We start from the raw sequence: 26,832 nt of genomic DNA, 5'->3' as shown, positions 1-26,832 counted from the left end.
ATGTCTTCTTCGGATAATGAAGTGTCAAGATGGCACCCAAGACATGTCAGAGAAATAGCTGAGCTCTTGTCACCAATGGTCTCACCTAACAATGCTCACATTTTTTCACCAGAGAACCCTCTTCTTGGCATAGACCAATGTATGCACATTTTTGGAAAAGCAGATTCTGCCTACAGTTCTTTCTCAGGGAGCTCAAATCTTCCAGACTTCTCTGGGTCATTAGGCTCCAGTGAACATGATTTACTTCCTCTGAAGCAAGTGCCATATATGGACTCAGGACACATAGGAGGTATTCGTAATCCCAGTGTGGGAAATGTTGAGCGTAGACAGATGTATGAAAACAAAATGGTGAGAAAATGCAACTACCGTAAGTTGGACAGTCCTGCACATACCAAATCATTTGGGAACAAGCCGACACCTGGGATGTTATACCAAACTGCATCACCATTGGCCAGGCTTTCACCTCTGCTTTCTCCTTCACCATCCCCAACAGCTCAAGTAGATGACTATAAAGCTAACAGAAGTGTGGATGAAACTCAGGCTGGAATCTGCTTTCGAAGTAATGTTCAAGGAGAAACTTATATGCAAGAGGCCAGCCAAGTGCTTCCCTTGCACACCCTACAACATTGCTGTAATGACTGTTGGCTCTCAATTTCTCAAAATGAAAGTCCAGTAACAGAAAAGGGTGTTATTTGGTATCCTAGTAAACTGAACGCCACAAAGAAAAGTAGCACTACCTCTTCCACCAAGCATTCTATTCTTCAAGGACAGTTAAAATCTGGCTCTCTGGCCAAGAAGACCCAGGAGATGTTGACTGCTCAAAATACAATTCATGCTTATAAAATTCCTGAGGGAATGAGGGCTAAGCCTTCTCTTTCACTGCAGACCAGCCACAAACCTGTTAATGATCCACTGGAGAACAAACAGCATTTGTATGCCTGCAGTGTACACAAGCCACCCTTTGGAGAAGCAGATTTGACGCGCACGGCTGCAATACCCAGGAAACAGGAGGGGCCGCCTTACAGTGTTCTGGACCTGTTCAGAGTTGATGATTATTCAGGTTTCGATCACAGTATATCCAAGAGCAGTAAAACTTTAAAATGCGCTGACAACTCTGTTCCTAATAAAGCTACACCAGGAATAATTAATGCCTATGAAGATAAGGACTGCACTCTCTGTTCTGAGGAAGAAAACAGCAGAAGCATTTGGCAGCAACCTTTAAAAATCCCGAAGCTGCCGTCTCAAGCTTTGGATTCTACAGAATCATTTTCTAGTGAAATTTACGAGACATCAAGTTCAGTATCTTATTTCAACCATGATGCAGAAGAAGTTGCTTCTAAATTATTCAATGGCCTTGGAAAAACAGAGCAGAATACAGCCAGCAGCACCAACCTTTTAACAAATCCTAGTCAAGAGGAAATGCTCAAGCCTTTTGGTTTTCCCAAACTTCCCTTTTCAAAGGCTGAAAGTCAACCCCAGAATGACTCGGCCAATATCAAGATTAATAGAAAGACGACTCCTTTGCTTTATTATCTTTCTGGTGGGAGAAATTCCAGCTTTATGAATAATAAAAATCAGGGTCAAGAACATGAAGACTTCGTGATGAAATCTCCAAGGAACAATCATCCAGGCTTGGCTGAAGCAATAGAAATACCAAAGGACAGTAACAGCTATGTCGATGATACTGCCAACAAGAATGAGGGCTCCTTGGATGAAAAGTTCAAGAATGACTACCGAGAAAAACTTAAAGTTGCCCAACAGAAGGTCCTGAGAGAAACATCTTTTAAGAGAAAGGATTTACAGATGAGTTTGCCTATTCGGCTAAAGGAGAAGCCCTCTTCAAGGCCATCTATTCAACACCTCAGGTCATTGTCATTATCTAGTACAAATGAGGACTCCAAATTGATTCCTCCACCCAAGCCACAGGAAACTATTTATCCAGAGGAGGAATCAAAAAAGCCACAGACTGTCCGAATTGGGGGAAGAAAAAGGGCAACCAAAGAACAAAAGAAGATGTCCTATTCTGAACCTGATAAGCTCAACCAGTTGGATGACCAGAGGGATCAAAGTATATCATGGGGACGTAAAAATGCAAGGTCCCGGTCTGATGAGATTACCGGACAGGATATGAGGACAATCAGAAGTAAGGCTCTGGAAAATCAAGGCAGGGCTATTTCAAAAGCTGAACTGAAGCAGTTACAGCACAATGCACTTCTTGAGTACATGGAACGAAAGATTGGGCAGCAGCCTGCTGTTGCAAAGAACTGGTCCCAGCCAAAACTATCTTCACAACTCAGAATTTTGAGTTCAAAGAGGCTTCCAGAGGACACCACTTCCAATCCTAGTACCACTAGAAAGTCACAGAATATGTTCTTTCCATTCCCTGCTTCTGGGAGAATTCATGAACCACCTTCTGTCTTCCCTACGTCAACTTCTACAGCCACCACAACTGACAGATGTATTCTCAGGTCACTGGAGTTTGAGCTGCTGAATTCTAAAGCACAGCCTGCTATCAGTGAAGAAAGCTGTAACAGCAAATATGTACCAGCTCAAAGTTTTCTTCATTCAGGTTCTGCTTCCAGCGAAGCCCGAGAGAGATCCCAATCAGTTCCTTCTCCCATTCAGGTAGTTATGAAACTATTAATATGTAATTTACTGTTGGTGATAGTTTGCTTTTTCATTTAGTATATTCATAATACATACGAGCTTGATTTTCATCCATGTAAAGGCAATATATTGAAGCGATCCCTGAATGAAAAAATATGAGGGAGGAACGAATGACTTACGTTGTATTCTCACATTTACTTCCAGTGTGATCTTAAAGAATGCTTGAGTTTCATAATCTGAAAAATTACATCACTTAATAGTCCCTTTCTTAAATGCTGAGTCAAGTCAAAATGCAACCCCAATGATATCAATTGAACTTCAGTATGTTTGGGTATTAATAATTAAACAGAAAGAAAGAGAAAAATATCTGGATTACTTCCTCTTTCATTGAAATCACTGAGACCTAAACAATAACTTGCTATAATATCTTTATTCTCCCTTTCCCAATACTTTAATATTACAAAATAGTTAGTAGATTAGTGGTAGATCTGTCATGGAATTGTTTTGGCTAAGGACTCCTGTGTCATGTAAAATTTTGGTTTCTTACATTCCATTTTCCATTTATTTATTTGTTTGTTTGTTTGTTTGTTTATTTAAACAATGTATGTAGCCATCCATCTCACACCAATGACTCTGGGTGGCACAAAGAGGATTAAAGCCCAAAAGAGAAACAACATTAAAATACACAAAAATAAACACACAAAAACACTACAGGTAGTCCTCAACATACGACCACAATAGGGATCAGAAAATTTGTCATTAAGCAGTGTGGTTGTTAAGTGAGGCCGATTTTACTACCATTTTTGTTGCGGTTGTTAAGCAAGCATCACATGACAGTAACTTGCGACTTCCTGCTGGCTTCCCCACTGACTTTGTTTGTCGGAAGCCAGCTGGGAAGGTTGCAGATGGCGATCACAAGACTTCAGGATGCTGCAGCTATCGTAAGTGTGAGTCGGTTGCCAACTGCCTGGATTGTGATTATGTGACGGTGAGGATGTTGTGATGGTCGTAAGTGTGAGGACTGTTCGCAAGTCCCTTTTCCAGAACCATCATAATTTCAAATGGCCACTAAATGAATGGTCGTAAGTTGAGGACTATCTGTAATCCAGAATATTAATAATAATATAACAAATTCAAGGGTCTAAAAATCACTGCATTTCAGCTGATAAACACCAGAACTGAAAAAGCCACCAACAGTGCTTGTTTAACATTCTGGCCCAAATGCTTGAGGGAACATCCAGGTCTTTAACGCCTTATGAAAGGCCAAGAGGGTCAGGGCCATCTGGATCTCCAGGGGGATGCTGTTCAATAGGGCAGGCACTATGACGGAGTAGGTCTCACAGGATGACATAGAAGGGACCTGGAGCATGTCTACCCTACTGGTTCTGATAGGGTGAGTAGAAATAAGTTAAATAACATCCTTGGCTTCCAACATCTTTTCAGCTGTGTCTTTTCCAAGGGAACAATCTGAATGCTGCAGCACAATATTATGTTCATTGTGAATCACTTTAGGGTTTTTTGATGAAAGTCACATCCATTTCATGTAAAAGAATTTTTATGTGAAACTTATTGGTGACAAACTACTTTCAAAGTTTACAGTTTTCTATATACTAGGGATTTCTGAGTAAGAAGTTTTGTCTTGAATTTAGAGGTGATCAAATACTATGGCACAGATAGTAAAACTCTACTGATTCCTGTCTATCAAAGATCTGATATAGTTCCATACAGTAGTTTAGCCCTGTAATATGCTATTTCTTTATGTTCCCAACTTGACTCAGGGCTAAAAGCAGGCTTCCAACCTTGGACAACTCTCTGTCTTTATTAATACCTGAATCTTGCTGCTTTTTTAAAATCACCTTTTAAAAGTTTCTGTCATGTTCCATATTTACTTCCCCACACCAGAGGAGAAATATGCATTTCTTAGTGCCAAAATTTGGAGGACAGTGTCTCTTGTTATTACTGGAAAAAGCAAACAAAGGCAAAAGGGAAAGCAAAGAGGGAAAGTTTGCTTCTCTCTTCAGCTCAAGAGATTTCAACTACCTATTTCTGTGATAGGAAACTCTCTAATCATTTTTTAAAAGAAAACATAGCAATGTATTCATGCAGCAATTAAACAACAAACAAAAAAAGGTTAATGGACCATTATACTTGGTTTCCTAAGTTTTCTGAATCATGGCTTATTGTCCAGTTTCCAATACATCCTTCTCAATGTCCTCCAGATATATCCATGCTGGATGAGGATGATGGAACTTGTGATCCAATTAATTTGGAGGGCATGGATGGGGAAGGCTACTTTATATATTTGAATGGAATTCAGGGAGCAGGATAGTTCTCATATTGCAGAGAATGGGAGGCCTTTTCCTTTTCAGATGATAACTCTTGAGCTATTGTTTTAAAAGGCTAGAAGGAAAAGAGGTCCCTGATTTCTTAGTAAAATTGTGGGGAGGATAACAGAGAAGTGGGACTTATGAATTTCATGAGGTGTCCCTTATTTTTCTACTCTGTTGTCTATTAATTTATAATTTACAGTCAATTATATTTTTAAATACCTTAATACTTGGACTTAATTGCTTGAAATATGCTAACCAAAATGTAGAACTGTTTTTACTTGGCTGAAACTGGACCAGTTAAAACCATGGCCCTCCAGCATTTGAGCATGTAGCAAGCAAAGTCCTCAACCAAAGACTTTGCGAGCTGCTCCCAATGAGAGATGACCCTGGACTAGATTAACCAGTGGTCTGCACTATAGTCCAGCTCTCTTTGTCCATAGGCCATCGAACATATAAAGATATGGCGATAAACAAGACTATAGTGAGTACTGCACTACCATGGTTTGGGATTAATTTACACATTCAGCTTCTTGTATAGCATGTTACTTTGCTTTCTGATTTTCTTTAATTATTACATATATGTTAGACAAATCATAGCATACAGGACAGGGAAGTTGTATCTTTTCCCCTTGTAGCAGTGACTCTGCCACTTGCCCAAATATATTTCCTCCTGCGCAGTCGTGAGAGGTGAAAAAAAGTTCCCATTGCTACTTTGTATATGTGAGTGAGTGATGAGTGTACTTCAGTTGTTACTGCACAATGGGATATTTTACCGAGGGAGAGGTGCTCCATCTGGATGAAGGAGGAATCAGGTACGTAGTATTCCAGTTTGAATTAGCTATCCCTTAGAGAAACACACTTTTCCTGGCTTCTTCTTTAAGGAGTTGGTAACGAGTACATACATGCCAGATCTGAGCACCTTTCCCCCTCTGACTCTGAATACTGCACATCTCAAGGTGCCTTTAAAAAAATCAGATAGTGAAATTACATGCCACCTGATCACTATTCAGGCAATAAGTCAGTGGTTTCACCAGCAAGCTGAGGGAATGTAAAGCTAATGTTTTGACTGCTTGAATTTCTTGTATTTAATATGTGAGAGAAGAGCCACTTCTAATTCCTTGCTAGGGGTCACTTCAGTAGAAGTCAAACAGCCTTTCCCCAGGAACACCCTTGTAATTTCTTCAAGTTAGTTGCTTAGTTCAAATTGAAGTAGGAGACTACTGAAGATAGTGAACATGGCTTTGGACATTAGAACACAACCAGTAGGGCTCTGTATAACATGCCGTGTGTTAAAATGATGCAAATTAGGCAAAAGTCTTTCTGGTGTGGATGTTTCCATAATTAGAATCTTGGCACCTCTCGTTTATCAAAGCTGCTATGTTGTATTTCAGAGAATGTTACTGTAGTGTCTTCACATACTGAATGATACTCGTATCTCCCTCCTTGTTATCTTGCACCCTTATTAGTTGTAAAATAATTCTTCTCAGTATTTGGGGTCTCCGTATAGAAGTGTGCATACTGAAACTTTGGTCAACATTCTGTATAAGATGTCTGTAACCTTGGGGCTTCTTGCACTTGGCTCATTTTGGTGCAAGAGACCAGAGACTCACTGTAACCTGCCAGCTTTAGAAAGTATAAAATAATAATTGGATCCTCTCCAGTGACTGGCATTTCTTGGGTTAGTTTTCTACCACAATGGCCAATTTTAGTCATAACGAGGAGTAAAATGTTCTGTGGAATATTGAAATACCATGAAGTGCAAAACACATCCATAGTTAAACCTACCTTGGCAATCAGTTGACCTATTAGCCATGCTGGCTGAGTCTGGTATGTCTCAAAGTCTTTGTTTCTGCCTCTGAGCTGAAAACATGCCTATTTGGATTCTTAGCAATCTACATTGTGCAATCAGAGTCACTGTGTACAATACAAAAACCTTGGCCCTGAACACTCCACATTTCCTGTTGCTAACATGTTATATTATAACAACAAATTTATATGAAAAGGAAAAAAAAATAATCAACATGGGATGCTTTGTATGATGAGATTTTCTCACAGCATTTTTTTTATTTTTTAGGATTGCTACAGATCTATAGCTTTTTCAGCCTTGTCATCTCAAGATCATGGATATTATGCTGCACATCACAGGTAAATGGAAAGTATATAATAAACCTAGCCATTTGATTTGATTAGTATTTTCATACACAGAGATGAATGTATTCACCTACATGTGCATTTCTTGCAGTATGTAAGAAATTTCTTGCATTTTCATATGCATTTTTCCTCACCCACATCCTGTTTCACTTTATCATTCCACCAAAAATTCGTTTTCATACTTTTCATTAATGTGTTGTTACTGCATACACTTCTGTGGTTCTCTGAACATCATTCTCTGCATTCTGTTCCAAAATAGCTTCCAGTTCCTCTTTCCTATGCCATCTACTAATATTTTTTCTTTCAGGACTTCGTGCTTTCTCTTCCTGCAGCTATTTTATCTTTAGTTTCTTCTTTTACTTTTCTCCTTTTATTCCATTTCCATTTTGTTTCTCCAACATCCATTCTTGGCATTATCAAAAAGTGGTTTGTTCCATATTGAGATCCCCTTATCCCCCTTGTATGTTTCCTCCTGTCTTTCACCATAAGCAATCAAAACAATAATATTTTTCCACTCATTCAATTTTATATGCACAGAAAGACTTATGCTTAAACTATGTATTTGAAAAAGCCTGTTTTCTAAACAGATATTCACCAAACAATCACCATTCTCATTCACTGCTGGGTCTCTGAACTGCCCAGTCACTTTCATCTGTTATCCTCTCAACTTGTTGCCACCCATCCATTCCTGTCTTCTAGCCAAGTACCTTTCTTACTTTGGATCACATTCATTCAGAAATGTTGCACAATTTTTCCTAAACCCATCATTGGTTTTTCCATTGCTATTATTCACAATTGATTTCCATTACCCATAATAGCTTGTAAGGCTTTCACACTTTTTAGTAAGAGAAAGAAGTAATAGATTAGGCTATCAGCCTTACCTGTGCCATGTATAGCATTCCCTGCTAACATTTTGGCACATTTTGGCTAGCATGCGGCAAGTGCAACCAAAGCCCAGGTGTGCCTCAAAGATATTCATGCTATTCTATGCAAATGAGGATCTCTAATCTAGAGAGCCCCTCGCAAGCCACCAAAACTCTTAATGTTGCCCACATCCCACCAACCTGGAAGTACATGCAGTGGACTGACAGACTCAGATACAAAGTTAATAGTAAAAATATTGTCTAATATTAATTCATTTATTAATTTTTCATTCTGGAGATTAAATACTTACCAGCTTTCTCTCCCTAGAAATTTAGGAAGAGGCCTTCCAGAATGAGCCAACAGCACAAAATGCCCTGAGAAATGTATTTTATTTGTTAACTTGATAAATTGCCATTTCATAGAAGATGCTCAGGGCAATTAACTACAAAATATATTAAAAAAAAGTTTAGTCAATGTAATAATATACACATTAAGCACTCACATAAGAAATGTTATATACAGTAACTAGACCATAAGGAAGGCTGAGAGAAGGAAGATTGATGCTTTTGAACTGTGTTGGAGGAAAATCCTGAGACTGCACCAGTCTGGACAAACCAGTCCATCCTCCAGGAAATAAAGCCAGACTGCTCACTGGAGGGAATGATATTAAAGGCAAAACTGAAATACTTTGGCCACATAATGAGAAGACAGGACACCCTGGAGAAGATGTTGATGCTAGGGAGAGTGGAGGGCAAAAGGAAGAGGGGCCGACCAAGGGCAAGGTGGATGGATGATATTCTAGAGGTGACGGACCCGTCCCTGCGGGAGCTGGGGGTGTTGACGACCGACAGGAAGCTCTGGCGTGGGCTGGTCCATGAAGTCACAAAGAGTCGGAAGCGACTAAACGAATAAATGACAACAAAGAGTAATCCAATCATTGTTATGCCAAAATAACATTAATGAGGATAGAAGTTCTATCGCTTCAACAGTGACTGGGTGACACTATGAAGACTGTGAGAAGGCTGAGAAAAATATGGGAGGAACTAAAGACATAAACCATCAACAGATGGTAGGGCTCATTAGTGACTTATAAATAGCAGCTCAGTCTTGATTACAGAAAGCCTGAAAAGAAGAGATTCAAAACTTTCAAAGACACTCTTTCTTAATGAACTCAGTAATAAATGAGGGCTTGAGGTTCCTATCCCAACATTCTGTACCTTACCACTAATAATGGCATTAAAAATCCTTATTGAAGTCTCTGTGATTCTTGCTTCCTTGATCATGCCCTGGTGTAATGAGCTTGACAAAGATGCTATAAGTCACTAGGGGAAAATGACCGATGAAGATGCCAACTTACCAGAATTGGAAACAGGGGCATAGCTATTATACTCTAACATGCACAGTACAGGGCATCAGCTAGCTAGCTAGCTTGCTTGCTTGCTTGCTTTCCAAAACGCCCCCATGCCCCATGAGTATTCATAAAGGCAGACATTAGTAACTGCAGCCAAAGCAATATTTGCCACTATTCCTAAGCCTAAACCAAGAAATAAATTTAAATAATGAATGAGAACTAAAATACTTTGGTTGGATAAGGTCTTCTGAAGGCTTTTTTCAGCATTTCAGCAGTTTTTGAATATAAAATAATGTTTAGGGTAAGAAAGGAATTGAACACATAAACATATTTACAAAATAAAATAGTGTTTTGATAAGAAAAGAGTTCAGTCTCCACTTTGAAGCAACTCTGAAGACTACTTGCGCTGTGAAAATGTCAGGTGTCAGTAAATAGTAACAAGGCATTTGATATGCATAGGTCCCATCAAATACCTCATATGCAGGCTCTGCAGTTAGATAATCGGCGCAAAACAATACTGTTAGATTAATTCATACAAGTACATTTTTAGAGGAATGTTTATTCATAATTAACTTCTGGCTTTTTGATACATAATATTAATCCTGAGAGGAGATGACTGAGGCATGTGAAGCATTTATGCCTCTTCCTGTGATGTTCTAATAGTACTATTATATAGAATTTTTGCACCCTTTAAAACTTCATGGCATTATAGTTTGGGTGGCTGGGAAATAGAAAACAAAGCTCTCCAAAGAAATATTTGACAGTTTCCAAATTAATAACTTTTGGGAAAAACTATTTTAGTTTTTTAGTTATTATTCTAGTATATAATTTATATACTGCTTGTATACCTGGTGACAGAGTGAGATTATGGAAGAGTGCAGCTCCAAAAAATTTTTTAAGGAGCAGAACAATGATGACATCTGCTGAAGCCCTGGGATATAACCACAATATTTGGGTTTACACAATATCCTAAACCAAAACTAAACAAAATATATTGTGGCCTACTGTCACATGTAAACCCAGCCCATGTGTTGGCATATAAGAAGTATCATTTAAAAAAGTAAGCTGTGTAGAACTGTATAATTCTGTATCTACTTTTTTCTTCCAGCTTCCCTGTGGCTGAGAAAGAAGATTCTGGAGACAGTGAAGACAGTAAGAAATCCATAGAGAATTCACACAGCCAAGAAATTGAATTGTCTTTGTTCTCCAAAGAAAAGAGTAAGAATGCTCAGCTGAAGCAAGAAATAAGTGAAAACTCTGAAGTGTTCAGTGTACCGGGGGAAACCCAGTGGCAGCATAGGGAGGAAGAAGACACATCAGGTCATTCAGAAGACATGACAGATAATTGCACAGCCCTGTTAGACAACGAAGGACCTAAACACTTGAGTCAACAATTAGGAAATTTAAAAGTTTTGCAGAATGAAGATGAGCATCAGTTTTCATTGCAAGATACAGCTTTATCCATAGCTCAGTCAAAATCTCAACAGGACCAAAAGTATGACCATCTTGCAGTTGAGGTTATTGCTGAAGACAAATCTCTGGTTGATATCCTCATGTCTCATCCCTCTAGAAAGACTGTTTATGATCTCATGGAAGGCCTTTTCCCGGTGAACACTTCAGTGTCAAGAAAGTCTCACAGAAGGAATTGGGAAATTCAATCTGCCCAAGCAAATGAGTAAGTTTAGGAAGCATGGAACTTTAATCAGAATGGATAGGTAGAGACAAATGTGCGCAGCACAATGGATGTTAACAACTCTGTGGATTATCTGCAAATGGAAAAAGTACATTGGTGCACGAACATCATAGGCATAGTAGGTAGAAAGCCATGTTAATCTATGGTGGCCAAAAAATCAGGAGTCTGATAGCACCTTTTCTGGCTAACAAATTTATTAAAAGACTGAAGCTGTTGATTCTTCTGGTTTTTTGCATGAACATCAGGGATACAGCATTTGTTAAAATATGTGACACTGTCCTGGAGAAGGAACTATAGTTCAGTGGTAGAGCACACACTTTGTGTGTGGAAGGTCTGAGGTTCAGTCAAAGTAGAGTATATTGTGTAGATGAATAAATACTCTTATTTTGGATCAGATAATTTCCAGTGATGCTACAAGGAATTTTTGGCAATTTGGGGGCAGAAATGTCTGATGTTTTTGTAATCATCTTATTTTTTAAAAGAATGTACATGTAGAATCTGGTGGAACTACATGGTATAGTAGACAGCACAACAGTTGGTCCTTCCTTATCAGATGTTCTCTCTCCTTCTCTTCCTCTCTTGCTGATATTATCTTTCTCTGTGATGTTATCTCCAACTTTGAAAATGCAAACTTATGCAACAAATGCAAGCCCAAGGCTGCAAGAAAATAATTCTTTCAGAAAGTCTCCTCCCTATAAACGCCTATTAGAAAATATCCACTAACTGTGTGTCACAGTGTGATAGAGTTATTTTAGAACTGGAGGTGTATTTAGGTTTTCAAGGATGGCAATTGGCACAGAGAAACAAAAGCAGTGGAGGATTCTATGCTTCTTCTTTACTATATACAGCAACACTATTTACAATAGGTATTTACAATAAGATCCTGGCTTTTACCAGTGTCTTCTTCCAAAGACTATTCCCTTCTGACTCCATTCCTAAATGCTCAAGTTCCTCCTCCTCCACTCCATCTCCCTTCCCATTTCTGAGTTTATCAAGAGATAGTAAAAGGAAGGAATGTGCTAGATTTACAAATGTGTGTACTGAGTGCTGCTTGTCTTCTTCCTTGGATCCACTCAGCCAATCCTTGTCTACATCTACGTCGCCTCCTTGGGGGAAAAACCTCTCTTGGGAGTCTTCTGCTCAGTCCTTTCCCAGAGACTAGGGCTTCATCAGAGACTCCAATCCTCTGTCTGTAACCAGCTGCCTCCCTCCTTCCCCTCTTGGGTTTTGAGAGAAGATACCATCTCTCTGGGATTTCTCTTCTCTTCCTTCAGGAAATGACCCATTTAACTTTTCTTCTCCCCTTCTGACTCAGGAACCAACAACTGTTCTGCACAATCATGTCAACTGTTCTCTCCAACTGTTCTCTCTAACCACTCCCTTCTACAACAGTCTTTGTAGCTCGCATTTTCTCTCCTTGTTCTCCCCTTGTTTTCTCTCCTCCTCTTGCTCTCCAGTTTTGGGTTAGACCCACAGCATGACCCCCAGCAACTGAAGAGGTGGGTGTCCTCCTCAGGGCTGTATTCCCCAAAACCTATTTACAAGGCTGAACCAATAGGAATGCTGTCTACATCTGCCCCACAACAGTCCTGGATAGCAGCCAATTTAGCTCATCAACCTGTATGACAATATACCTGCTGTCATGCGCTGCCTACCTCTGAATAACACTCAGACACTGGTTCGCGGATCAGGCTCTGGTTTATTTGCAGGGCAGGTACAGCGTTGGTAGAAAAAAGCTGAGAGTGACAGGAGCGCGCCGGTGCGGGGTTTAAATACCCCGCGCCTGTCAGCGCCCCCTCGCTCACGGTCACGTCACCCCCCTTTGTCCAATACGTTGCCCTGCCGGTGGGTGAGGGTTTCCGGGATCGCCCATCATCAGGTTTCCCATTCCTCTGCTGATTGCTTTCAGCTGGGCGATCCCCGTTGTATTGCCGCTGATGGCTTGGGTGTGCTCCGTGATCCGTTTAGCTATTGTTTGTTGGCCGTTAGTCGTTGTGGGTTGATGGCCACTTATCTTGTACCCCTTCACCTATTTCCTTGCCATTGTCATGTGTGCCATTGCGCTGATGACTTTAGCTCAACGGCACTCATGACATACTGCCCCCTTTTCGAATAGTGTTCCCCCCCGGTTTTCTGGGTTTTCCCCGTGGAGCTGTCAAAACGCCACATTTTTTTTTTTTTTTCAAAGTTCCCGCCGGAGTAGTTGTCGCCCCTCCCTTTGCTCCTCCCTCTACCACGTGCCTTCCCAGGGTGTGTCCATGGTGCGCATGCTCGGGTCCTGACCTGGCGTGCGCATGCTCCAGCCACACCCTGTTTGTTTGGCTCAGTTCGGCGAGGAGAGAGGCGTGGCTGGTCGGGTGCTTCTCAGCTCCAGGTAGGGCCCTTCTTTTTTCTTATTTAAAGTGCGTCGCCTTTGTTGTGTCTCCTGGGCGTTGCCCCCAGGTTGCCCTGTTGACTTGCTTGCCACTCCCCCGCGGCCGGGGGGCGGGGGGAGGGTGCTGGCGAACGTTTGTCACCACCCCGTGGGCCCGGGGCGGGGGGAGTGAGTCCCGGGGGGGGGAGGTCCACCCAAGTCGCGGGCTTGGGGGGGCCCTTTCCCTTGGGGCACGGGAGGCGGGGGGGGCCTGCGGGGGGGGGGTTGGTTTTGCTGACCTTGGTTGCGGTTTGTCGGGGTATGCCCGGTGAAATGCTCTGGTCAGGTCAGGCGCGTTAACGTTGTGCGCCGCCACCCATTCCGGGTGGGGGAAGTGTTTCCACCTGACCAGATAGTGTAGAGTTCCTCGTTGCTTGCGGGAGTCGAGAATGTCCCTTATCTCGAAGTGGTGTTGCCCGTCGATCATCACCGGTGCGGGCTGTGGCGTGCTTGGGTGCCATCGGGAGGTGGTTGCCGGTTTCAGGAGGCTGGTGTGGAACACCGGGTGGAGTCTCCGGAGGTTGTGTGGCAGGTCCAAGCGTATTGCTACCGGGTTCACTATTTGCGTGACTCGGAACGGCCCGATGTACTTAGGCCCCAGTTTTTTCGAGGGTTGGGTTGACTTTAGGAACTTGGTGGATAGATAGGCCATATCCCCCGCCTGGAACGTCGGTTGTTGGCGCCGATGCTTGTCGGCCTGCTCTTTGTAGGCTGCCTGTGCATCCTTCAGCGCCGCCGTGATTACTGGCCATGCTTCCGTGATCTTCCGTCCCCAGTCGCTAGCGTCCACCTGGGGTTCCGGGGGTTGAGGTAGCTCCGGTATGGGGACGAAGTCGCGCCCCGAGACTACTTCGAACGGAGTTTTCCCCGTGCTCGTGTGGACGGCGTTGTTGTATGCGACTTCGGCGAACGGGAGCAGTTCAGCCCAGTCGTCTTGGTGGTAGTTAGTATATGATCGTATGAATTGCTCTAAGGTGGCATTAAGAACCTCTGTGGCTCCGTCCGTCTGAGGGTGCCAAGCCGTAGATAGGGCCTGTTGGGTCCCCGTCAGCTTCAGGAAGGCCCGCCAGAATTTGGAGGTGAACTGTGTGCCCCTGTCGGTCACCACACGTGCGGGACATCCGTGTAGCCTGTACACGTGGATGAGGAAGAGTTTGGCTAGCTGTTGTGAGGATGGGACCGACGTGCAGGGGATGAAGTGGGCCTGCTTTGAGAAGTAGTCCTTCACCACCCAAATGGCCGTTTTCTTCTGGCTGGGTGGGAGGTCCACTATAAAATCCATAGAGATTTCCTCCCATGGGCGGGAGGGTTCTGCCACCCGTTGCAATAGCCCCGCGGGTTTGCCTGGTGCCCGTTTGGCCCTAGCGCACGTTGGGCAGGATGCCACGTAGGTTTTTACGTCTCGCCTGAGCGCGGGCCACCAGAATTGACGCCGTGTTAGGTGTAGGGTCTTGAGGAACCCAAAGTGTCCCGCTTGCATGGCGTCGTGTGACCTATGCAAGATCGCTTGGCGTTGCGAGTCCGGGACGTAGATTCTGCCTTCCCCCCATGCCAGGTCTTGTGCCATCGTTACCTTGTCGGGGTTTGCCAGGAACCAGGGGTCGGTTTTGAGGGCGGCGGCGAGGTCCGTGCGCATTCCCCCTGGTAGTTGCGGTTGGCTTCTTTCAGTCGCCGGTTGTCCCGCCGTCGGCTGCGCCGTAGAGTCGAGCTGCCTCCGTGCGCCGCTTCGGGTGGTCACGGCCATCCCCAGTTGCGAGGCGGATAGGACCGTCCCAATGGTGTCTGGGGCGGGCTCTTCGTCTTGGGGCAGTCGGGAGAGGGCGTCGGCCAGGAAGTTCTTTTTGCCCGGCATGAACTTCAGCTGGAAATTAAAGCGGCTGAAGAATTGGGCCCATCGGACCTGTTTTGGGCTAAGGCGTCTAGGCGTTCGTAGGGCCTCGAGGTTCCGGTGGTCAGTCCAGACCTCGAATGGTTGGGTGGCTCCCTCGAGTAGGTGTCGCCATGTCTCTAGTGCCGATTTCACCGCGAAGGCTTCTTTCTCCCAGACGTGCCATCGCCTCTCTGTCTCGGAGAACTTCCTTGACAGGTAGGCGCATGGTTTCAGGAGTCCCGTGGGGTCTTTCTGTAGCAGGATGGCTCCCAGGGAGAAGTCTGAGGTGTCGGCTTGGACCACGAACGGCCGTTCTGGGTCCGGGTGCGCGAGGATTGGCTCCGTAGTGAACAGCGCTTTCAGCTTGTTGAATGCGGTCTGGCACGCGGGAGTCCAATTCAGCACTGTGCCTGGGTTCTTGGCGCGTCGGGTGTCCCCCACCCCTTTGGTTTTGAGGAGGTCCGTTAAGGGGAGGGCTATCTCGGCGAACCCCCGGGCGAATGACCTGTAAAAATTCGTGAATCCGAGGAAGCTCTGTAGTTGCCGTCTGTTGCGGGGCCGCTCCCAGTTTAGCACCGCTTCGACTTTTGCGGGGTCCATTTCGATGCCGTCCCCGGAGATTCGGTACCCCAGATAGTCTAGGCGCTCTTTGTGAAACTCGCACTTTGTAGGCTTGGCATAGAGCTGCGCCCTTCTGAGCTTGTCGAGGATTTGCCTGACTAGGGTTACATGTTCCTCGTGTGTTTTTGTGTAAATAAGGACGTCGTCGATGTAGACCAGGACCCCTTTGAACAGATGTTCATGCAGTACCTCATTGATGAGCTGCATGAACACCCCAGGGGCCCCCGCGAGTCCGAAGGGCAGTACTTTGTACTGGAAAGCGCCTAGGGGGCAGTTGAACGCCGTCTTCCATTCGTCCCCCTCCCTGATTCGGATGCGATAGTACGCCTCGCGAAGGTCCAGTTTGGAAAAGACTTTGCCCGTGGACAGGTGGGCGAGCATGTCCTTCACCAGGGGCAAGGGGTATTTGTTGGACAGGGAAGCCGCGTTTAGGCCCCGGTAGTCGGTGCAGAGCCGTAGGGTCCCGTCTTTCTTCTCCCGGAATAAGACGGGGGCTCCGACCGGTGAGCATGCTGGCTCTATGAATCCCCTGTCTAGGTTTTTATCGATGAACTCCCGGAGGGTTGCCATCTCCTTCGGGGTCATCGAATAGATCTTTGGTCTAGGTAAGGGGACGTCGGGCAGTAGGTCGATCCGGCAATCCGTCTTGCGGTGGGGGGGTAGTTGGTCAGCTTCTGCCTCTCCGAAGACCTCGGAGAAGTCGGCGTATTGTTCTGGTAGGTCTGCTGTGGTAGCGGCGTTGTCTTGTGTGGTCGCCTCCGCTCGTCCTACCGTGGGGTTGGTTCTGCCCGCTGGAACTGGTGCTCGATACTCGCCGTCGCCGAATGTGAAGGTGCGGGTCTCCCAGTTGATCCGCGGGTTGTTTGTCGCGAGCCATGGCATCCCCAGGACTGCAATGGGCCATCCGATGTGCGTGACTACGAACGATGTGCGCTCGGTGTGAGTGCCCATTTGCAGGGTGACCGGCTCGGTTTGTAGCGTGGCTGGTTTCCCTCCCGCTGTAGAGCCGTCCAGCTGGTGGAATGCCAGCGGCGTGGGGAGGGGGAAGCAGCGGAGGTCGAGTTTGGCGACTAGGTCGGGGTGGATGAGGTTTTTTGAGCACCCAGAGTCCACTAGTGCCGCGGCCGTGGTGGCTCCGTTGCCGGCAGAGAGTTTAATTGCTGCCAATATTACGGGGCTTTCGTCGTTTCGTTGAGGTGGTCCGCGCTGCTGTCCCACCGCCTGCCTCGCCACGCGTTTCAGGGCAAGCGGGGAGCATTTCCCGCCGGCTGGTCGGGGTCTGCATTGTCCTCTTCCCCCCAGTAAGCATCCCAGCCCTCTTCTGGTGTCGCTGTGGCCACGGTCATTCGGCGGTGAGGGGGCGGCCCCGGGTTGGGTGGTTTGGGGCTAATTTTCGGAGTGGGTTTGGGCGCGCTGGTCGGCGGTCGGTTGGCGAAGCAATCCACCGTCTTGTGCCCTAATTTGCCACACCTCCCGCAGGGCTCCCGGTTGAACTTCTTTTTTGGGTATATGGGGCCGGCCATCCCCCCGTGTGGTGCGGGTACCTTTTTCCCGGCATAGTTTGTGTCTTCCGTGGTTGTCAGGAGGAAGGTGCGGTGCGCATGTTCGGCTTTCCCCGCGAGGTGGATCCACCCGTGTAACGTTTCTGGGTCGTCGCGGTAGAGGGCCCATTGGAGAACGTCGCGGTTGAGCCCCCTTTTGAACATTTCCAGCAGGGTGGTCTCGGACCAGTCGCTGACCTTCCCCGCGAGGGCTTTGAACTCCAGGGCGTAGTCAGGGACCGTGCGTGTGCCCTGTTTAAGTCTTTGGAGTGCGCTTTTCGCCCTTACTTTGGCTAGGGGGTCTTCGAAGTAGTTTTTCATCTCATTGATGAAAGCAGTGAAGGTGGCGAGGGCGGGGGAGCTGGACTCGTACAGTTGGACGTACCAGTCCGCCGCCCTGTCTTGGAGTTTGATCGCCACGGCGGCGATCTTGTCGGCCTCGGAGTCATAGGAGTGTCCGTGCCTCCCCATGAACTCTCTAGCGTTGGTCACGAAAAACGAGAGTTTTGTGGGGGTCCCATCGAAGAAGATGGGGAAGTCCTTTGGGGCCCGGGCGTTTTGTGCGGCCCCGCCTCTCGCTTCCCGGGGTGTGGTGTCGGCCGCCTGTGCCGTCTGCTGACCCTCCGCTGGCCCGTGTGGGTTCGGTGCTTCGCTCGGGGTGTGGGCCTGTGCGGGGACGTCGTTGGGTGGCGCGGGGGGCATAAGCGACTGGAGCATGGTCCGGAGTTCCGTCAGTTGAGCCCGCATGGCCGCGAGTTCAGCTCGTGCCTCCTCGTCCACAGCCCGCGCCGCCGCTGGGGCCGGTTCCGTTGGCGCGTCCTCGGGGGTGGGTTGCCGGCGGGGTTCATCGTCCCTCTGCCGCGGGTCCGCTTCCTCCGCCGTCTGCTGGGTATCTCCGTCGTCCTCCTCCGTGTTGACCGCCGTTGGGCTGTCGCTCCACGCCCGTTGCTGGGGTGCGATGTGGGGCGCGGGGTCCTCCGCTGGTTTCGGAAGTCGTGCTGCTCCCTCCCGCGGTCGGGTTGCCTCCGTCGCCATCTCCCCTTGGGGTTGGAGCTGAGGCTCGGGTCGGGTGGGGTGGGCGTCCATGGCTCCGGGAGTCCGCGGTGCCTCTGGCCTTGGTCGGTCCTCCTCTGTCTCTTGCCGTGCAGCTCGCCCTCCTTGCCCGCGCCGCTCCGGCCTCATCTTGCTGGTCTTCTCGCCGTCTACTCCTCCCGCGGCTCGTTGTCGTCCGGTGGGGCTCGGCGAGGCTGAGTTTATGACTCTCAGCTTTATGTCATGCGCTGCCTACCTCTGAATAACACTCAGACACTGGTTCGCGGATCAGGCTCTGGTTTATTTGCAGGGCAGGTACAGCGTTGGTAGAAAAAAGCTGAGAGTGACAGGAGCGCGCCGGTGCGGGGTTTAAATACCCCACGCCGGTCAGCGCCCCCTCGCTCACGGTCACGTCACCCCCCTTTGTCCAATACGTTGCCCTGCCGGTGGGTGAGGGTTTCCGGGATCGCCCATCATCAGGTTTCCCATTCCTCTGCTGATTGCTTTCAGCTGGGCGATCCCCGTTGTATTGCCGCTGATGGCTTGGGTGTGCTCCGTGATCCGTTTAGCTATTGTTTGTTGGCCGTTAGTCGTTGTGGGTTGATGGCCACTTATCTTGTACCCCTTCACCTATTTCCTTGCCATTGTCATGTGTGCCATTGCGCTGATGACTTTAGCTCAACGGCACTCATGACACCTGCACATCATGGTTAGAACTGAGTTTCTTCTCTCCTTTTCTCTCTCCTTTTTGCTGACTCACACCAGCACAACAGCAGCCATTCCAGGCCACTAAAAACCATAGGCCACATCAGGAAAGCAAGGTTCCTAGTATTGTTCCGTGGCTTAGCAGCCAAAACAATATATATATTGCACTGGGAAATATTTGAACAAGCATACACCATTCTATCTCTGATATGCATGAAAACATTAGGTAGGATCATAGATGCGCCTTATAATTTCAAGGGTGCAAGAAAACTTAAGTGCTTGGGACTAAAATGGTTTAAAAGAATTAGAGCCATTAATTTGAATAATAACTTCTCTATTGGTTAATTGTTTGTCACATGGTTATGGTGATAATGTGGTTGTTTTATATTTTTGCAGCCAAAGAAGCAATGAGTGTGGAACAGACCCATATCATGGAACTATGAATGATCTTGGACAAAGAGCAGAAGATGACATACTTCATATAAATCAAATCCTGATTGAAAATAGAGAAAGCCTTCTTGATGTAGACAGAATCACATCTAAGAAAGTAAGTAGATGAATGGCAGGACAATCTTATATATGTCTATTCACAGAAAAGTTCCCTTGAGTTCAACGGATTTTATTTTGTGGTAAACGCATATGGTGTTGCTGAGAAGACAAAAAAATTGTAGACAAAATCCAGCTGAAGATATGTTCACTTACAAACAGAAGATTGTATCAGATGGAAAGCCATTTTGTCAGAACATCAGGTCAGGAATTATGGACACTGAAGATCCACTTCTATAAGACTGAAATGAAGTTCTGATGCTTCGCCTCCCTGAACTAAAAAATAACTCTGATCTTAAGAAAAACAGGACAAATGTTTTAAAGTAAAATAGTAGCCTTTAAAGTGGCCTTCCCAAAATGTGTGCCCTTCTGATTGGTTGGATTAAAACTCTAGTGATTCCTAGCCAGCATACCCAATGCATCTGGAGGGAAATCTATCTTGGATTCATTCATAACTGAACTGAGTGAATTCAGTAACATGCAAGCAACTTGCTGAATCAGACCAATTTAATACAGGGTGACCTGCACCAAAGCCTGACATAAATGTTCCTCCTCTCCTCCCCAACTGAAGAGCGAAGCAGGCTGAGTTGTATTGGTATTAAAGTAATGATTTCTCCTTTATCCCAACATCATCCAAGGGTATCCTCAGCACCCTCACTCTAGTTTGACATTTTCTTTGAGATGTTAAGCTTTGTTCTTCCTCACCTTGCAAGGAAGTCAGTAAATGAGAGGGAGGGTAGGAATCAGCAATGGGGACAATCACATTCATGCTGGTATAATTTTCTGCCAGCTCAGAGATGGTTGACTAGCATTTCAGTTCCGCGGTGGGAAAAGGCCTTGTGTCACACTGTGGCCATCCAGGTACTTTCAGGAAACTCACAGCTATGATCATGAGGGCAACAGCTTGCCTACCCCCATGTCTTTAACATCTGTACTCAAAGCATGACCTTTGCAATTCCAGAAACAGCCAGCAACCATCAACACCAGTAGCCACTGATAGCTCAGTTTCCCATGACTATGTCCAGCTTTCCTCCTGTCTCCCAAGGTTATTCTCCCAGCCCATTACCAGCTCTCAGCTATTTTCTCTTCTTGCAGAAGCAGCTTATTTCAAGCATCCAGTCAACATTGCAGACCCTTCAGGATGAGAGGGAACTTATCCAGTCAGAAGCTATGGAGCATGCTGCTCATGGGAAGGTGCTGGAATCCCTGGTACACGATCTTTGTAAACCCAACGAGCAAGAGCGCTACCTGATGTTCATTGGTGATTTGGAGAAAGTTGTGAACCTGCTGCTATGCCTCTCCACCCGCCTTGCTCGGATCCACAATGCTATGGGGAAAATGGATGAAAACACAGATGCTGAGGAGAAAGTGAGTGCCAAGAAAGATCATGTACAGTTTTATACTACTATATCTTTCAAATATGCTCTGGTGCTTCTTTTCTAGTTGCCTAAACTTTGCTCATACAGGATCTCAAAATCTGAAGTGAAGTCTGTGCCTATTATGGAAAGGCTAGGGGCCCAAAGAAACATTACATAGGGTTGGGGTGGAAGTTGGGACATGATGGGACATGAGCAGCTCCTTTCCTCTTTAGTCATTATTCCCTTTAAAATTGCTTCTTCTTCCATTTTTTCTATGTGTAAGGGAGGAAAAAATGAGTGGAAAAAGAGCTGGAGTTGAACTAAAAAAATAACTGGAAGAAGAACAAATGGTTTTTATATTAAAGTGGGCAGCCTGTCCACAACTGCTTTTCACTATGGCATGTAGCATCTAATTTGCTTCCTCACATGTTTGGCTTTGGTCAGACAAGAAAGGAAGATTCTAGTTGAATTCATCTGCTATACTTTGTGGCAGACTGCTGGAAAGCGTTTGGCCCAAGAGATCAGAAAAAGGCATTTCTATAAAAATAAATGTATTTACAGAAAGCACAAAAACATATTTTTACAAGCTTGTGCATTCACATGAGCTCAGAGAGGACTGGGAGGAAGGCAGGTAGAAAGGAAACTGAACCTAACAAGCCCAGGCAAGCTGCCCTCTAGGCAATTTCCTTATACGGTCATTCTTTTCACACCCAAAACTAAGGATACTTAAGTTCAACCTCTTCACCTTGCCGATACTTAAGAAAGTACTCAATTACCATGGTAACCTAGTGGCTTGGTCCCAGCAAAAAACAAAGAAATGCCAACACTCCCCTTTGTTTTGCTAACGAGTAAGACACAAACCAATTTTCTTTGTCAAATCTGTATGTCTTGGTAGAGCAAGAGGTTTGGTTAAAATATCAGCAATCATGTCTTTTGATTCACAATATTTTAACATTATTTCCCCTTTGGCTATCATGTCTTTGATATATTGATATCTAATATCCATAGGTTTTGTCCTATTCTTGCAAGCTTCAGATTTTGCCATTGCAATGCAAGCTTGATTATCCTCATAAACAGTTATAGGATGGTTCACTTCCATGCCTATGTCTTTTAACAACTGTTTGAACCATACAACCTCATTACAGGTTTGTGCTAGGGAATAAAACTCTGCTTCTGCAGTGGAAAGAGCAACAAGTGTTTGCTTTCTAGAATGCCAGCCTAAGCTTGACCCAGAAATTGAATTAAAATCCAAGAAGTGGATTTCCTGTCACTGAGATCTGCATTTTCCTTTTACAAAACCAAAACTCTGCAGTTTTTCATCCACCTTTTGGTTCCAGGATCCAGCAGCCTGTTTTGACCCATAGATTGATTTCTGCAGCTCACAGACCTTTTTTATAGCCAGGGGGCTGCTGCATGTATAATTTGTAGTCTAAATCATCATAGAGAAATGCAGTTTGAATGTCATAGTGATGAACTGACATTCCTTTGAGTGCAACAATTTTTAACAGTAATCTAATTGATTCACCTTTAGTAATTGGTGCAAAAGTCTTGTCAAAGTCTAAATCTTTCCTTTGAGTGAACCCTTTTGCAACCAACCTTGCTTTATATTTTTGGATTTTGCCATCAGCATCCCTCTTCAGTTTGAAGACCCACCTACAGCCTAGACAGCGTTCATTGGGAGGTAGATTTACCAGTTTCCATGTTTTATTTTCTTTCAAGGATGCTAATTCCTGTTGCATGGCAGAATGCCAATTTTGTGCAATCTCAGGTGGTAAAGCATTCACTTGTCCTAAAGACTCAGGTTCTGTGAATATGTGAAAAGCCTTTACTGTTTCAGCCTGAAAACGTGATGGAGGAATGCCTTTATTACTCCTCTGAGATCTGCGAGGGCTTACATTTTGACTCCTATCACTTTCCTGAGAAGCATCTGTCTCATCAGACAGATCTTCAGTTTGCTTTTCTGGCTTAATGTCCTCATCAGGCAAAAGATCACTATCAGCAAGTCCTTGCTGTTTTGTTGTGGTTAGATCAACTGGAGAGCTAGAACTTAATCTCCCCCAGTTTTCTTCAGCAAAAGAAGCGCTTTTGCTAATTATTAATTTCTCTCCCATTATGAACCTGTAGCTCCTTTGGCTTTGTTCATAGCCAACAAAGATGGCTTTCTTTGTTGTGGGGCCTCCTTTCCTTCTCTGTTTTGGAATATGAACCCATGCAGTACTACCAAACACTCTAAGATGGTTTACCTTTGGTTTCACACCATAAAACAAATGGAATGGAGTGTCCTAAATCACAGAGTTATACTATCTGTTTTGTACATAACAGGCAGGGGATATTCCTTCTGCCCAATATTTAAACGATAACCTGGAATCTCTAAGCATGCATTCCATTGATTTTTGCAGTGTTCTGCCCTTTCTTTCAGCAATACCATTTTGCTGAGGGGTGTAAGGGTTAGAAATAATTTGTTCTATCCCGTTTTCAGCTAGGAACCTTTTAAATTTGTGAGAAAGGTACTCTCCTCCTCTATCACATTGGAGTGCAGATACAGGCCTTGGGAATTTTCCATTTGCCCATGTCACAAACCCTTTAAATTTCTCAAACGCCTCATCTTTATGTTTTAAGATGTAGATAAACGTGTATCTTGAGAAATCATCAATGATGGTCATTGCATACCTTGCTTGTCCAAAACTTGGAGCAAAAGGACCAATAATGTCAGAGTGTACAATTTCCAAAGGTCTAGTTGTAACTCTGTCACTGTGCTTACTCACAGGAGGTTTTTGTGTTTTGCACTCTTTGCAAATACAGTCTAAGTATTTATCACAGGGTTTTACCTTTAAATCAGCACACAGCTGTGGCATTTGTGCTATATACTTGAAATTAGCATGACCAAATCTCCTGTGCATCAGGTGTACACATTGGTCATGATATGGAGTTTTGCCAACTGCAGCCTTGCAACGTGGCTTCCTTGCATTTTGCACAATGTACAAGGAGTCTTTTAAAATACCAGTAGCACACAATTTCCCATTTTTACGTATCTCACAACCATTTTTCTTAAATGTTATGACATACCCTGTTGCAGCCAATTGTGCCACAGATAAAAGGTTTGACTGTAGATTTGGCACATACAACACACCTTTCACAGTTTCTCCCAAGCAGGATAAATACATGTCACCTTGTCCCATAATTTTGGTCACAGACCCATCAGCCAAAGACACACTTTGTCTGTCAGTTTTAGACAGTGACACAAAAGAGCTTTTACAATTACATAAAGGACAACTGGCCCCAGAATCTCACACCCACACATCAGAATTACCCTTCTCAGCAACCTGTGCAATTTGGGTTGTTTGAAGAGCCTTCTTCTGTGTTGCCCTTGTGTTCTTCTCTGTCTTTCTACTCTTGGGTCTCATGGCACAGTCTCTTTGCAAATGTCCAGCTGAACCACAAGTGAAGCATCGCTGGCTGGCTAGTGCTGTGGCCTCAGCTTCTTTTCCTTTCTTTTCCTTTGTTTTCTGGTGCTGTAGCTTTCCAGAAGAGATGGGGGGAGGGAATCTTTCCTCTCTCTTCTCCCATTCAGCGAGTAAGCACTGTGTTACATACAATGGGGTAAGTCCTGCTTCAGGCATAGCCTCTAGGGTAATGTTCCACATTTCATTCAGTGAGGACAGGAGGATATATGATTTTGTGAGAGGTGCAAATTCCATTCCTCTCTCCTGCAACTCAACAAACAGCTGCTGAATATAACGCAGGTGCTCAAGAAGGCTATCTCCCTCTGCAAGGTAGGCTTTGTACAGCTTTTTTGTCAGGGTAACTTTATTCCCTGCTGTTGCCTTTACATACAAGTCTCTCAAAACGTCCCAAAGTTGCTTTGCAGACTGCATACCTCTCACATGCACTAGCTGATTGTCCCCCACTCCCAGGATAATGGTGGCTCTAGCCCGCTCATCCTGCCTAAGCCATTCAGCACTGGGATTTTGGGGGGTTTCCTCACCAATTGGCATCCAAAGATTCTCTCTGCAAAGATACATCTCCATCTTCAGGGCCCAATTCAAGTAGTTGGTCTCTGATAGGCACTCAAGAGGCATTGCTGAGGGCTGGGAGGCAGCCATGGCTTCTTCCTTCTTTTGCAAGTCACCTCAGCTGGCTTCTTTGTCCTGCAGACTGGCAGTAGCTGGAAAAACCTCCAGGTGGCTCCAAAGAAAATCTTCACAGGTCTTTGTTACCTGCCTTTAAAAATGTGCATAAGGTATGGAGCTGATCTCTCTGCTCTCTCTGGGGTTTCCCTGGGCTGCTTACTGGGCCCATAACCTGTGGCAGAGTGCTGGAAAGCATTTGGCCCGAGAGATCAGAAAAATCACACACCAGGCACTTCTATAAAAATAAATGTATTTACAGAAAGGACAAAAACATATTTTTACAAGCTTGTGCATTCACATGAGCTCAGAGAGGACTGGGAGGAAGGCAGGTAGAAAGGAAACTGAAACTAACAAGCCCAGGCAAGCTGCCCTCTAGGCAATTTCCTTATATGGTCATTCTTTTCACACCCAAAACTAAGGATACTTAAGTTTGACCTGTTCACCCTGCCAGAGTGATCTGCTACCATAGTAACCCTAATGGCTTGGCCCTTGCAAAAACAAAGAAATACCAACACACTTGGTGTCACTAATCGTAAGATACGAGGGATTTGCACAGAAACATCCCAGAAGGAATCAGTAATCCTCGGGTTATGATATATTCACATTACATTTTACCTATTAACATTGTTTTGGTCATGTTTGTCCTCAGCAATCCTTAAATGAGCGGCACCGACTTTTGTCCGGGCAGCAGGAAGATGCAAAGGACTTGAAGGAGAACTTGGATCGCAGAGAAAGGGTGGTGTCAGGCCTTCTTTCCAAATACATGACTAAGAATCAGCTCCAGGACTACAAACTCTTTATACAGGAGAAGATAACTCTACTGATCAAACAAAAGGACCTTGAGGAACACATTAAATTTCTTGAAGAGCAACTGGAGAGACTAGAGAAGAGTATTCCTCCTTAAAACCCTATTATCTGCTTTCCATAATATCTATTAACAGAAGGGTCATTTAAGATGTGACCAAGGGAACGTTTTGATTATTTCAGGCTAGCCATCACAAGATCCCACCGCTGACAAAGGCTAAATTGGCTCAAGCATACAGTACATTCTTTGAAGGAAATGGCAAAGCCTTCACTGCAGATAGCAGTTTTAAAAAATCTTGAAATGGTACAATGGTACAATGTGTGTTGCCTTTTCGTAAGGAGTTAATGTGATCCTCTCTTCTTTATTGACTGCAGTCTGTTTTCAGACTGATATAATAATAATAATAATAATAATTCCACAAATATATTTTATGCTATATTGAATGTTCATTATTGCCTGCCCTTAATTCTTTTTTTATCCCAAACATCATCAATATCTCTTTCATTGTTATTTAGTTATTGCCAGGTATTATGTTAAAATCATACATTCTGTTCTTGGAGCCCTTTCAATAAAAAATGTTCATTGGCTACAGAGAATGCTAATTTACATTCTTATTCTCAGGTAATAAATGCTTTAAGATTGCAGCATGGTCTGTGGCAGAGGCAAGGGCTGGTTTTCATGTCATACTAACCATTGTTGGGTTTATCAGCCTTTATGGAATAAGCCACCGTTAGTTGGCTTTGCCCAATGTCCTAAGTGTTAACTATAGTTACATTAACCATACATCCTCTATTATAAAGGACAGTCCTTTATTT

The 26,832-nt window shown here is 44.8% G+C and overlaps 1 protein-coding gene across 1 annotated transcript; it reads left to right on the top strand.

Moving 5' to 3' along the window:
* On the top strand, positions 1–26,832 carry SHROOM1 (shroom family member 1). Its single transcript, XM_063292356.1, has 6 exons — positions 1–2,625; positions 7,012–7,082; positions 10,412–10,978; positions 19,575–19,725; positions 20,820–21,092; positions 25,862–26,832. The coding sequence occupies exons 1-6, from the start codon at positions 1–3 to the stop codon at positions 26,114–26,116; spliced, it is 3,942 nt and encodes a 1,313-aa protein (XP_063148426.1). The 3' UTR covers positions 26,117–26,832.

The sequence above is a fragment of the Candoia aspera genome, chromosome 2 (assembly GCF_035149785.1).
Source record: "Candoia aspera isolate rCanAsp1 chromosome 2, rCanAsp1.hap2, whole genome shotgun sequence".
Classification (NCBI taxonomy): domain Eukaryota; kingdom Metazoa; phylum Chordata; class Lepidosauria; order Squamata; family Boidae; genus Candoia; species Candoia aspera.
This window is presented reverse-complemented; position numbering and strand designations above follow the sequence as displayed.